The sequence below is a fragment of the Apteryx mantelli genome, chromosome Z (genome assembly GCF_036417845.1).
Source record: "Apteryx mantelli isolate bAptMan1 chromosome Z, bAptMan1.hap1, whole genome shotgun sequence".
Taxonomy (NCBI): domain Eukaryota; kingdom Metazoa; phylum Chordata; class Aves; order Apterygiformes; family Apterygidae; genus Apteryx; species Apteryx mantelli.
In genome coordinates, this window is record NC_090020.1 from 64,745,699 (window position 1) to 64,760,430 (window position 14,732).

General features: G+C 35.0%; 2 protein-coding genes across 6 annotated transcripts in view; both read right to left on the reverse strand.

The window, feature by feature from the left end:
• Positions 1–14,732, reverse strand: part of IPO11 (importin 11) — a 105,972-nt gene that overhangs the window by 21,782 nt on the left and 69,458 nt on the right. For all 5 annotated transcript variants that reach the window (XR_010887026.1, XR_010887025.1, XM_067316591.1 and 2 more), the window contains one exon: positions 14,342–14,463. Coding sequence is in view for 3 of the 5 variants with exons in the window: in XM_067316591.1 (XP_067172692.1) it covers positions 14,342–14,463 (122 nt within the window). In the remaining 2 variants the exon portion in view is untranslated. The remainder of the gene's footprint in view (positions 1–14,341; positions 14,464–14,732) is intronic.
• LRRC70 (leucine rich repeat containing 70) lies at positions 1,060–4,299 on the reverse strand. The gene is made up of 2 exons (XM_067316593.1): positions 4,160–4,299; positions 1,060–3,669 (listed from the first exon to the last, which is right to left on the reverse strand). Exon 2 carries the CDS (start codon positions 3,656–3,658, stop codon positions 1,733–1,735), a length of 1,926 nt encoding a protein of 641 aa, XP_067172694.1. The 5' UTR covers positions 3,659–3,669; positions 4,160–4,299; the 3' UTR covers positions 1,060–1,732.

The following is a 14,732-nucleotide window of genomic DNA, read 5'->3' on the forward strand; positions in this document are numbered from 1 at the left end:
ACTAAAATACAGTAGTATGAAACAGTAAATTGAGATTTCAGTACATTCAATACAAACAGATAACAGATAACAAGTAACAACAGATGCACACAACATATGCTTCCACATTCACACAGAGACAGTACAGCCCAGGTCCGTATTTGTACTGTCATTCTCAGAAATGGATTAGAGATGCATGAAATGGAATGATGGGGAGCAGCACAATATTGGGACATTTTGCCACGCATATTAGTTATGATGGCAGAAGGAAAGAAGGCTGGAACAAGAAACGCTATGGTAGGTCTATGCATCTGGAGACTGCCCTTGGTCTCAAGACTGAATCTGGGAACAGCAAGATACTTATTTAAGCAACTTCAATTAACTTTGTGGAAGGAGAGCCTATCAAAATATTTTTCTCTATTCTTCCTTGTGCTAAATGATAGGCTTTACTGATTTAACTGTAAACTGAGTTGCTTAAAATTCAAGTGATTGAAGTCTGTAGGGCACATATTTATGGAAGACACAGAATCTACATGAATAAGTCCCCTTCAGCTCGTTGAAAACTTTACACTAATTGGATTTTCTGGAACATATTCTGGATAGAGTTTGAGTTATTGGAAAAAGAATCATAGAAATCCAGGTTCAAAATAAACCTACAGCACAGTAGGCATATCCTACTAAAAATATAAACAGAAAAAAAGTTGAAACAAATGCAAATTACATATTAAAATAATATCTGTTATTTAAATAAGACTCCTAAGCTTAGTTAGCCTTTACTAAAAATGTACTTTGACCTGACACTTGCAAATATACATCACAAATATTTAAATACCTTCAGCATTTAATCTAGAAGTTATATATTTGAAGTATATTTCCTCAGTTTATACTGTTTATCTTGCAAAAAACACCTTCAAACTACTGCTATATAGATGACAAGATATCTTTTTTAGAAAATAATTAACCAGCTCTATTATCTTAGACACACTACAAACTTTGTCAAATTTTCAATCCAAGAGAATGCCAGTTTCCATATTAACTCCAGTTGCAGTTATGATCATAAAATGAAATACACACTAACCAAAAAATTCAAATTTTTAATATATTCATTATACAGACTGAATACACAGATTTGTATATTAAAATGTCATAGGTATGAACAAATTTATATCATTTTAGATTTTTTGCTTTCTCAAAAGATTGAACATGTTAACTGTAAGAATGTTCACTTTTTTTTCCACTGTGATGACTAACGGAGGCAGAACAGAAAGTGTTCATTACAATAAACATCTAAAGCATTTTTCTGTTCTCATTCACCCCAACTTTTTAGCTTCACGATCCTGATAAAATGATCTATTTTGCTTGCTCATCTTCAGGTTAGCTATGTAATTTCTATAGATACTTAATACCAGTAAGGACTACAAAATAAAGATAAATAATAAATATACAAGCACACTTCTTACTGCACATCTTTTGATATACTTGAGTGATAGATGAAAGATTCCTTTCATCAAACAGGCACAGAGGATAAATATATCTATCCATGTCAGACTTAACTGACACCTAACGAAGTGAATAAATTCCAAAACAGTTAGGGAAAGAATGATGATGGGAAACAAATTATACCATTTTCCACAATACTATAACCAGTTGATTTTAACCAGTGAAGGAATTTTTTTTTTTTTAGAAAATTGAGTTCTTGATTTTTTGACATTTCAGACCACAATAAATTTACCACCAAATCAAATGAGGTACATTACAATGCTGAATGTTCAAACAATATGACCTGGGCCTGACTCTCAGATGCTGTTCGCTTGAGCAGCCTAATTTGGTCCAGTTCTGAATGTCCCAATGAATTCTGAGTTAGAGACTGCACTGGGTCAGTTATGCTGTATCTGCCAGGCTGATAAAAACCATAATATTCTATTCTCTTTTCCCCTGAGTTTTCTAACATCTTTAATTTCTGTCTAAACTGAATAATTTTGTATGTTAGGAACAGGATTACAGCACACGCCACAATGAAAAAAGCCAGTAAAATGTCAAAAGCCTGGTTCAGCTTTTCAACTTGTTGTGTACAAAGTAGAGATGTTTTTAATGACACAGATGCTGCATCTGATGGAGATAAACTTTCGTCTTCTACACTTGTGTTAACAGGTATAATCTGTGCTGGTATTTGCACTGGCAATAGTGATAACACCATAGTTGCCTGTGATGGATTTTCAGCAGCATTTTTTTCATAAAGCAATGGGTTAGCAGATGTTGCTGTAGCTCCTTCCCAGAAATTAACATATCTAGCATCCACATTGAAAAACTGTTCGGATGTGTTGTGCCCGTCTACCTTATGCCATGCCATCAGCAAAGTGGTAGTGCTGTGATGAATATCTACAGATCCTAGATTCCAGACTTTTTCTGGACTGCCAGTAGGGCTACTGCAGTTGGCAAAGGGAGTCCACTTAATATAATGTAAAGGTCTACCACGCATACTGAGGGGGTTTTGACAATGAATTTTCACAGAAACAGAAGATGATGCTAGCCATTTATGTAACCTAAGCATTTTGCAGCTGCAGTTCCAAGGATTGTAATTTAACTGCAGGTGAGTTAAAGACACTAAGGGCTTGAGCACTTCAGGTTGCAACTCTGTAATATTGTTAAATGCTAAATTTAGTATTTTAAGTGAATGCCCCATATTTGCAAAGGTACTATCACCAATACTGGCTATTTTATTTCTGTCTAGCTGCAGATACATTAAATTACGCAACAAAGTAAAACTGCTGGAACTTATATTTTCTAAATCATTATAACTTAAGATTAACTGGCTGAGGTTGTTTAATCCAAAAAATCCGTTTACAGCAATATGTTTTAGCTTCACACTTTTTAAAGACAGATATCTGAGCTTGTTAAGTCCTTTAAATGCAAAAGAATATATTGATCCAATGGGATTGTGAGACAAAGAGAGTCTTTCAAGATTTTTGAGCATTCCAATGGCATTTGATGGCACGACTGTTAAGTTGTTACCTTCAAGGTACAAATACACAAGGTGTTCAAGGTGATAAAATGCTGAATCTGATATCCATGAAATCTTATTATTGGCTAGATTAAGTGTTTGGAGACTTATCATTCCCAAAAAAGTCCCGCTTCCAAGGACACTGAGACGATTCCTTTGAAGCATTAAATATCTAACAGAAAGGAGATCACTAAATAATCCTCTCGGAACAAAAGCTATTTGATTGTTCTGTAGGTATAAACAACGAAGACTGGAAAGACCTTCAAATATTCCCGGATCCAGGCGCTTAATATTATTGTTATTTAGATGCAAGTAGCACAGTTTATGGAGTTCCACAAAAGCTTTCGGATGTACATATGAAATACTGGAATTATCCATGTACAGTGCAGCAAGTTTCTGAAGGCCTGTTAATTCATTTGGAATCACATGTGATATATTATTCCCACTGAGGTAGACAAGAACCGTATTTTGGGGAAAGTTCCGTGGGATGCTTGAAAGACCTAAGTTACGACAGTTAACTTGCCTCCCTGTGCAGAGCCGGCAAACAGATGGACAGCCAAGAATCTCCTTCTGGAGCAGCAATAAAAGAAAACAACTAAGGATATACAGGAATGCTCCTATGCAGGGTGGAGAACTTTGTAGTCCACACATATCCCTGTCTTTGGCCTTCTCACTCATCTCTGACTTCGCTAGTAGAGATAAAAAAGATCAAGTTTATAAATAATATTCATTTGAAAGTTTAAAAATTTTACTTGTACAATCTTTAAAAAAAAAGGCAAGAATTACTTTCCAGATTGGTATTTTAATATTCTCCTTTGATGCCAAATAAGCAGTTTCAAAACAAAACTTAAGTACCATGAATTTGAACAACACTGAAAATATTTCCGAGTAAATGAATAGTGAAACAAATATACAGCCAACCTAGCCAGTAAATATTTAATTGGTTATGGCATAAAAGCAACTAAGCTGCCAAAATAATGGCTTCTAGTAAATTCAACACACTGCTTATTGCTTTAACTATTTTATATATTTAAAAAATGAGTAGGAGATGTTGCAAAAACATTTAAGTAGAAATGCTAACAGAAAACAACTTTCCTTTCATTGGTGGTTCATTTCTAATTTGAATTTTACTTTTATAAAGTTCTGCTACATTCAAAATAAATAAAAGCAAATTCTTACCCCAAATCTGCAGTTCATTATTTCTGTTATTTTGTTGTTTTGTAGTTCATTGGGCTAAATTACAGGTTAACTTACTGTATTAATCTGTGAAATGTTTTTCAAAGCAATATTCTCGCATACTAGAGCTCTCACATTTTGTCCTAGGTTTTGCAACTGTTCACTCAGGAAACAAAGTAATAAGTGGGTAAAGTGCGGTTGCCATGGATACAGGAAACAGTGAGACAGGAAGCCATTTTATCTGTGCTTCAGAAGTATTGTTGGAAAGGAAATTTCAACTACTTGTTTCTAGATAACCAAGAACTATCTTAGTTTGTAACTACTACTGCTCTGTTCTTTCTTAACTAGTAGTGCTCAAAAAAGTTTTATGTAAGATGGTGAGGTATAATTATTACAGAACAAAGCATACCTATTTGTAACAGTAGTACTGCCTTATCTGTAAATCCTTTCTTGCTTTCAGCCAGAAACCGAAATGTTTTACTAAATAACTAGCAACATTTATACAGTTCTATCTCTGTTTGCAGAGTAAAACTGCTCCTAATACAAACCTACTCATGCAGCCTAGCAAAGGCAGGGAACACCGAGGTCCGGACATGGGACCTGGGCAAGGCTGCCCTGGTGCCTCCTGCCCCACAGCAAGGCATGCTCCGCTGCAGCCCCACGGCCGCCCGGGGCATCCTGCGGGTCAGCACGGCATCACAAGGATTAGACTGGTGCCTCTTCTAAGTCATATGTCAGAGTTGATCTAGGCACTTTGTTAAGTTCTACTTTAGGACACACACACACACACAAAAAAAGGCATCCGCAAAGGTTTACATATGTTCTAAAAATTACACCCTTAGGTACACAGCTTTAGTTTCCTTTAGCGTCTCCTGTGCAGATAAACACTTAGTGCAAACAACACATGCGCTATAAATATCACCCTCACTTAAGTAACAGATTACATCCTCAGTTTATCTGTCGTAAGGACTAAATACCTGCAAAATCCTGTCTCGTAATCGAAGGGGGAAAAGGGGCTGGAAACAGGATAGAAACTTAGAGGTTAAGCCTATGAATAGCAATGCAACTATAAAAATCATAATTTGTATTAAAATGAGACCTCTCGCTCAGCAAAAAAGAGGATGAGAAAGCCCATAAATAGCCACAGACAAAGAAAAGTCACTACGGAAGCATCAGATCACTTCGCCCACACTGATCTCATGTAGGAAGCACAAGTTCACATAGGGGCAAAATACCACCCAAGTACCTTTGTCTATAAGAATCCAAACTGAAATGCAGGAAGCACATGAACAAAAGGAGCACACGCTTGAAGAGGCTATCCTCCAAATACTGCCAAAAGAACCCTACATTTTCAGAGATTTCAATAAATAATTTTAACCATAATGACTGGAATCTGTAAAACGTGCATTGTAAAATGTGATACTGTCATCAACGGAAATTCTCCTTCAATTTTCAAATACAGGAGGCCCAAAATACCCAGAGTTGCTTGTCCTTAAACAATAAGATTTATTATTAACTGAAAACTATAAAGAAAGCACTTAAATGTGAAAACTCCAAGCATCTATTTGAAATACACCACTGTTGGAGATGGCTAACCATATTTTATTCACTACAGATTTTGCTCTCCAGTAGTAAGTAGAAATGGCAAGTTTTAGACATGAATACAGTTTCGCATGGCAATAGATCTTTGAATCCTGCAGTGAATTTTATCTTAATATGCTCACATTATTAAAATTACTAATGTCATTACTTTTTAACATATGAAAATCTATTTCTACAATGAATGGGAAAAAAACATTATTAACTCAATATATTAACTTGATTACTTAATACTCCTTGTCAATACAAGCATGAAGTCTAAGCAAAAGTGATTTGCCAAATTCAACAGAATTTTTCAAATTCTGCATAAAATGACAGGTCAAAGTAACTGGAAGAACACACAAACACTGTATTAAGTACAGTCCTTCCAAGCAATCTCTATTTTCTCTGCACTCATTGATTTATGTTAGGATCAGGTTATGAATATTAATGAGCACAAAGCAATCATCCAACTCAAATTTATGTACTGCAGAAAAACATGCAAAAAGTTCAAAAAAAGTTCTAAACTCACCCATCTTTAAAATAAACAAAGCCAATTTTTAAAGAGGAATTTCAATCCCATAATTATTACAAAATGATGTTAAAGCCCACAAAATGGATGAAAACCAATTCTTATCACTGCAGTTATTCTTTTGAACTTGTAAGAGCAAACCTGTTTCCCTCCCATTGTATATTTTATTAAAAAAAAAAAAACACACAGTAAAACTAGGCAGAGGCAAAAGTAAAAAAATGTAGAAAGAAACACAAGGGTATGGTTTCCCTGTGATGCACTGTTGGTATCTCAACACAGAATTCAGAGGAAAATTACCAGGCTGGCTGGTCTCCATTCTCATTTTCCTTGATATCTTTACTACTGAAATGGTCAGTCACAATTGTCTCAAAATGTTGTGCTCTCCCGGCATTTACCTGTATCTTCTCTTTGTTACTATCATTCTAATAATTTAACAAACATCTCCTCTTGCAGGTCTTGCTCCCTTCTGCTTTTATTCTCCACAGACGGGTTAAGATGCACGTTCTGGTTTGTTTTCAAATAGCTACAATCTCACCTTCCCCCATATCACCCTCCAGATCAGACCTCAGGTCAGAACAATTCAGCCACTACCTCCCACTCAGGCAGCATACACATCAACATTTAATCTCAGCTCACCTAGCTACATCCAGCAACATCTGCTACAGACATCTTATTAATGTTAGTTTATCAGGCCTCAAAACCCCTTTTCTTTCATCATCATAATCATCCAGATTATCCACAAATTTCTGATTATATCCAAATACTACAGATTACTCCTTTCATACTCCTGTACAAGTAAGTTCTTGATCTGCTGCTTACTGGAAATTTCTCTGTTCATCGAGTGCTATTGCATTCTAATATAATAGCAACAGTGACTTTTATGAAGGGCACAGACAGGCACTACAGCTATCCTAATACCAAATTAGTAACCCAGCAAAAACATTCCAAATTTAGAAAATTCCACAGTACTAAACATTCATATATGTAAAAATACATCACAAAAATCTACCTCAAAATTAAGAAACCATCTTTATTTCCCTTTTTATTCTTGGCATTTACCACTTTTGATTAAATTATCAAGCAGCTTTCAAAACATACTGAAAAATAGTAAAATGTGAAACCATACAATTATTTTCCCCATTTAGGAAAAGAAAATGAATACATCTCAATTTTTTAAATCTTATTTTGCTTTAAACTCCAATAAATAATATGACAGAAAGCATTCAGCAACTAAGATTACACTAGCAGAATCACTGATGAGAAATTGTTAGCGTAAATTTCTCACCTTGTTGTAAACAAACATTGCATCAATATATCACATTTGTCATGCAAACTAAAGAGCAAAAATAAGTCTTCTACAGAGTGAGTAGTAGCCCTGTAAACAAAACATACCAAAAAAGGCTGGCCGGCCATCGATGAAATCAGATGTGACATGCTGAGAAAAATCAATATTTATAGCTGCAGCTTCTACTATTCACTAAAATATTTAGTGAACTCTGTTCAAATTAGAAAACTGATGAAAAATGTACTCAACATTAATGTATCTTAAAAAAAAATACATTGCCACCTACTGCTTTTTAATAATATTGATGATCTAGCTTCTTATATCCTGCATTCTAATTTCACAATAACAAATGTTCATACAATAAAATTAAAACCCAAAGATTTAAAGAATTCAAAGCAGAATAATTTCAAATTTTCAATTGGAATAATTCAGCTTCTAGGAATTGATTCAAAAATAAATCCTATTTTATAGCTTTCAGCAGCACACTGACTGCATTAGCAGCTGATAGCATTTCCTGAAAATTACAGACAATATCCATATACAAAATACAAAAGCTACTTCTTTAAAAACCGAATGTTCTTTACGCTAGCACACTAGACATTTCCTTAATATCAAAGCTTGATATTCTGTTCAGCCATCACTCTCATCAGATTGTCTGAATATAAAACATCATTTTAAGATAGTACTTATTTGCAGAAGTTCTTCTAGTGACATGGGTACTACTGTTAATTTTGGGGATCATATCTTGACTTAAGAGTCTTGCACTGTTTGCACTGTTAAGAAAAGTCACCAAAATCTCAGCTACTCTCAGGCAGTCTCATATTTCATGGAGCATATGGCAAAAAGATGAATAGGTATACCAAAACAGCTCAGAACACACACAGGTGGAACCAGCAAAAAACTGTACTGGCTATTTTTAAAAATCTACTCCAGTCTTGTGATTTTTGACTCATTTTTAATAATATGGTATGCTTTAGTCACTGGTTACTCAATAGCTTACATACAAACACGTAAACTGCACATTACAAAGGATAAAATTAGGAAAAAAGCTATTTAGTCCATTATTTTCTTTTTGCTGTCCTTTACATAATAAAAAAAAACAATTTTAGGGTAAATTATATTTAGAAGAGTTTTAGGAAAGATTTCTGAAACCCTATATTTAATTAGGTCACAAATGAAAGCAAGGCATCAGAGGCAAATCAATCAATCCCCTGTGACCGCAGCTTGTTTTCTGCAATAGGTCAGTGCATTTGGTGACATGCCCATGCCATCATTGACTTATTCTTCCTTGCAAACGAGGCATTATAGGCAGAGAAATGACAATTTCTTCCTGACCATTCCATAACAACAACTAGATGCAGATGAAAAAAGACGGAGATCCTGAACAACGGAAGTTTAAAGTGCCTTTCCAATCTACATTTCCTTGCCAATGCTATGAGGTGAACTGCATATAGAACTACAACTTCCTTAATTTTAACACTTTGAGTGATACAGACTATGGTACTCAGGTTAAGAACGAAACCACATTTTTCACTCAATTAAAACTGCACCGTTACCTGTTGGACAAACCAAACACATCCCAAGGCCAAAGATGACAACTGTAAAAACATAACCAAAGAGAGCTCCTTTTAAAACTAAGTCTATTACATGTGTGGGTGAGCCCATCTTTGACTGAAGGAATAAAAGCAGAGGAGGGGAAGGACAGGGAAATGGAATCAGTAGTACATTCTCCTTTCTTTATATGGATATTAAAATCAGTATGTAGCAAATTCTTACTTTATAAATGGGGATACAACTATGGAGAATATGACATTTTATAAAGCACTTTTTCTGCCATTTCCTGCATTACATACAGACACATATCCTCCTTAAGAGGAAAATTAAATTTCCTAACTTAAAATAACTTGAGCAAATGCCAGAGAAAAAACTAACTTTTGTAATTACCTAATGAAGATTTATAATTACATACTATCTGTACTTAAACTTGCAATGCCACTTATCTAAATGGCAGAACTCACACTGGTTGACATATCAGACTTGACACACAGTGAGAAAAAGCAGACATTCATTTATGTAAAGATTAGATATGAGTACAGCAACCCAGAGAACCTCTTAGGTGCTTAACATTTTCCCTACAGTAGTTTTTGAGACAAATACTTCAATTTGAATCAAAGGGAAAAATGAACAATGGGATCTCTAAATACAACTCCAGTGCCCCAAATTATAAAGGAAAAAGACAAAACAAATTCAAATGCTTCACATTTCAAGCTCAAAGTTAATTCTCAAATTGGACCTACCCTCAGGTACCAAAATTAATGGACTTTTTTGGAAAACAGTGGCTTTAATTTTGTGTTGTAAATTCTTAAAAATAGACAAAAAACTTCACAGGCAAGCTCTTAAAAAAACCCAAGAACAGAAATATTTAGATACAGGAAAAAGTGGAACAGAAAAGTCCACTAGAATTATTAAATCCTTATTCTAATTTTTGAGTGATTGCCTTTATAACTGTTACTGAAGTTTTTAGAATTTGACTTAGCATCCTACCATTTGTTTTGTATTTTCATTAAACTCATCTAACTATTATATGCAACTAATGCATTCTTTTCACCATGCAGCATCATCAGAACATCTAACATGAAACTAAGGTGTAGCAACAAACTACTATGATTTGAACTGACAGAGTAATTACAACAGTTGGCAAGAAAAAAAAAAGTCTGCTATCCATTTAGAAACATCTACTCGTAATCAACATTAACAAATGAAATAATAGCTACAGATGGCACTATAATGACTTGGAGATTTTATGCTCAGCTTCATTCCATTTTATATTGGTGTTCCTTTTATGCATGTCACACAGCAAACTTTTAATGTGTTTACTGACCTTCTCTCACCTTTTTGCCTTCCACGTGTGACGGAAATTTCACGGACTAACAAAAGTGAAAAATTAAAACTTTATGTCTGTTGTTCATATAACAACCTGATTATAAACTGCTTTCTTTAAGAAATTTAAAAAAGAAAGACATTCACTGGTCATGTTAGAAAACAGTGAAAGTACGCAAACAGAGGTCAGCAAAAAAACTCCATGGATTCACAAGCTTCATGAAACAAGGACAAATCCTGGAATCTTTTGATTGTGACGTATGTTCAAAGACTGTTAAGAGAGGCTGGGTAACTAGCATAAGACACATTCTGTCTTCAACAGCACATTTCCTGTGCTTTCACTTTTCTAATGAAAGCACGGAGTGATTAAATCTAGAACCCCTTAAAAACCCAATTTAGACTATGAACCCCAAATGTTCACAAGGCCATTGCTCAGAAACAGTGAGTGGTAGAGACTAAAGTGGTAGCATTACATAGCACAAGACAATCACATTTTCACAGACAGGTGTAAAACAAATACTGTGTGCCTAGACAATGTGCCATGAAAGAAAAATATCAAGTGTCACTCTCTTCAAGCTAGGTGAATCTTGCAAATGCCATGTATTAGTATGTTAGGATCTAAACAGAGAAATATGCTGTTGCTGGACAATCAGTAAACATTAAAGTAGTCCTACCTAACAGGTATCAAGCATCGTGAAGAGAAACTCTGAGATTTTATAACTACATGGAAATAAGACTAGATTACATCCCAGGGCAAGATTTTACTGACCTAAGTGATGTTGGTAACCTCTCAGTCAAGAGACACTGTTACACCATATGAGTATGTTTATGACCTCAATCTTGTTGCTGGACCCTACTGGTATCCACATCAGTTTAAAGGAAAAGGTCCTTAAAAATAGCCAGCCCATACTTAGTCAAAAAAAAAGGTTCACTCTATTTTACGAAGTAACAAGAACTTTTCATAAATGCATATCAAAGAATGCAGATATAGAGAACAGGTAAGTTGTTAGTAAGAGCACAAAATGTGGAAAATAGTAAGCATGCACATATAGTCAGACAAAAAATGCTAACATAATTTGAGTGGCCAGACGCAGATGGCAAATGCAGATAATTAGGCAGCATTTAGTTTACGAGAAAAGCAAGTAAAATCAGGAAATTACTGCAAGTGAAAAGGTGCTGCAACACACTAATCAGGAAAGAAACTTAGTTATTGTTATGTTTTAATTTTTTTTAATATGAGATTCTGAAGACTAACACAATGTGCAGCTGTGCACAGGAAGATAAACAGGATGCTGGATTGAAGGACTATATGCAGACAGGATAAAATGCAGTGGTACACTGTTGCTATTAAAGACATGTGAACCTGCATATGCCATTACATATAACTCTGAAAGATACTGTCTACAGAAGAAAGCTAGCCACTGAAAATACAACTGCACTGCAGTGGTTCCCATCTTACCCATTCTAAAATCCTTCACTTGACAGTAGCTTCTTCACAAAGGAGCTATGTTTGAAAAAAGATTATTTTTGCCATACTTGTTTTTAACTGAATAACGATGTAAGATTTAGCTTCACCCAAAAAGAAGAGTCCCCAGTGAACATATGCAAATTGCCAACACGATCAATAACTAGAAAAGTATCTAAAAAACAATGGCTTTATACTACAGAGCTTGGGGGGAGGGAAGTGCAGGGGAATAGGGGAAGGTTTCCCTTGATTTCCCCCCACTATCATATTCATAAAGCAGCTCCATGGGGAAGAAAGGGAGTACAAGCTATGTTCATTTTTCCCCACTACTTTTGTCTACTCCTTGCCTTTCCTCACTAAAATAATTTGATATTATTATTCTATAAGCTATAGGAAGCAACAAGCAAAGAGAACAAAATCCCCAAGAAGTGGTAGATAGTGTTGCTGCCTATTTTCCCTATAGCAGAATCCTGAAAACCTGAGCTTGCCACTGGTACCACCCCTGATCACTGAACGGGACGGCGCTGCCTGCTAAGCTGAGGGTGGAACAGGAAAAGCAGCAGGCTCAGCCTTCCGGAGCAAGCCAGTCTCGCTGTCATCCTGGAAGACAAAGTTCTACTCTGTCTATGCAGCTGAGGAATCTTGAGCTGGCTTTGGATATCCAAAGGAATATCTAACCAGGAATTTCTTTACAGAAGTATACCCAGAGGATAAATTACCCAGCTCTTCTCGAGAAGGTTTTTGTATGAATCAAAACAATATTTTCTTTAAATATTGCACTCTTTAAAATACTGTTTAAACCTTTCAAATTGATTTGCACAATAGTCCTATTTTAGAAAAATTTAAGATTTAACAGGAGTTTCAAATGTGAGACGCAGCAGCACATATAATATAATTATATAATGGGAATAATATAATGGGAATGATAGAATGATTCATATCGTTCAGTAATAGATGGAAAAATCAATTGGCAGAATCATTTTCACATATTCTGTCTGAAGCTATGTTTGGTCCTGGTAGTAAAATTTCTGTAGCTATTACATAAAGATGCCCACTAAAGAGGTTTTTTTTTTAATTTCAGAAAAAATATTCTTAAATAATTTGAATATCTGAAAAATAAAGCTGTCATTTGGAGAAGTTCTATTGTGTAAGGACTGCCAGGAATAACTGGCTCTTGCAGCAGGAAATTTGGAGCAGCTGAAGCTAGTTCAAAATAACAAAGCTATCTACAGCAAGTTCTTTTTCCTTCCTCTCTATAAGAGAAACTTCAAAGGAAGACAGACATTTATCAGCATTCCACTTCAGCACCTTAAATTTTAGGTAACATTTCTTTAACAAGGCCTAAAATACACTCTTAAGTAATATAACATTGTCACATTAATTGAAAAAAACAAACAAAAACACTCCCAAAACTGTTGCATAAAGCAGCTGCTTGGCTCACCTTTGACTAGGTGTCTGTCCTGATGATTGGGGGGAGGAAGGGGGGGAAGGGGGCAGGCAACTTCTATGCATATTAGAAGCAGTGAAACCTCTTTAAATTATACATACAAGGGTTCCCTAATGTTTAGAGTACTGAGTACATATTCTACAGCTTTACAGATACTGACACAGCTTTAGGATTTCTAAGCAGAGCCTAAATTACCATTAGAAAATACTTAAAACTTTTCAGGAAATCCTCCAAACCAAACATAAACTCATGCCATACTGTCTTCCTGACTTACAAAGCAGGCAAGAGCAATCCTAAGGTAAGTATGGACTAAAAATCTTATCTAAACATGTGTTATATATGAATTCCAGTAGTGACAATTTAAAACTCAGTGTTACACTATTCATCATTTTCTTTAAAAACATTCCTCTCGTGTTTATTCACCAACAATAATGGAGAGAAAAAGGCCAATAATATAACGCTGCTTGCTACAGAAGTCTACAGTGAAAAAAAGACTTTTAAAACAGTTATTTCTTTTTTTCCATGCAACTCTACTTTGTGTCATGAAGGGGAAAAACAGGATGAAAGTTAAGATCTACACTCAATATGAAGTAAGACTGAACAAATATTGTTCCCTGGAAGGGACCTCAAAAGACTTACAGGCCAACTAAAGCAACTACTTAAACACAGTTGTGAGAAGCAGCTAGTCCAGTATTAATATGAGAATGTGCAATAAAGCATATGACAATGAAATATACAGTTCTGTTTCCTCATTTTTACTAAATAGCATTTTTCATGAACTATAAGGAAGTTTACTGTATTGCTATGAAACACAATAAAACATTAATATAATGTAGTATGAAAACTCTTAAATGTTTTTCAGTATCTTCAGCCACAAATAAAGATGCAATAAAACTACTCATACTTGAATAATAATCTGTAGAATTGTGAAAGATTTTTAAAAAGCATCTTAAGGGCCTTTGAAGTATTCTTGTATAATGCATTTTAAATATTCTCACCTATTCACCGATGGCAGAAGTGAAAGCAATGCCAAAGCAGAAAGTTTTCGTCTTTCTGGCTGAGTGATGTTATCCATCCGATCAACCCACATTTCAATCATGTTACCAAGAATTTGGTCCAACTGGAAGAAACATACGTTGTATATAGTTAACTTACAGATAAACTGTTTTGTTGTATTGGAATGTAAATGAAAACAGAATGTTTCACTTAATGCAAGCCCACTTAATTTAGCAATCAATTTGGAGACATGCAGTCTGGAAAAGTCACCATGCAGTTATGTATGCGTGACAAATAATTTGCAGCAATGGCCTATTTGTATCTTCTATGACAGTGCTTCCAGGCCCTGAGGACTCTCCCCTCATACACACGCATGCCAATTAAGTCTATTAA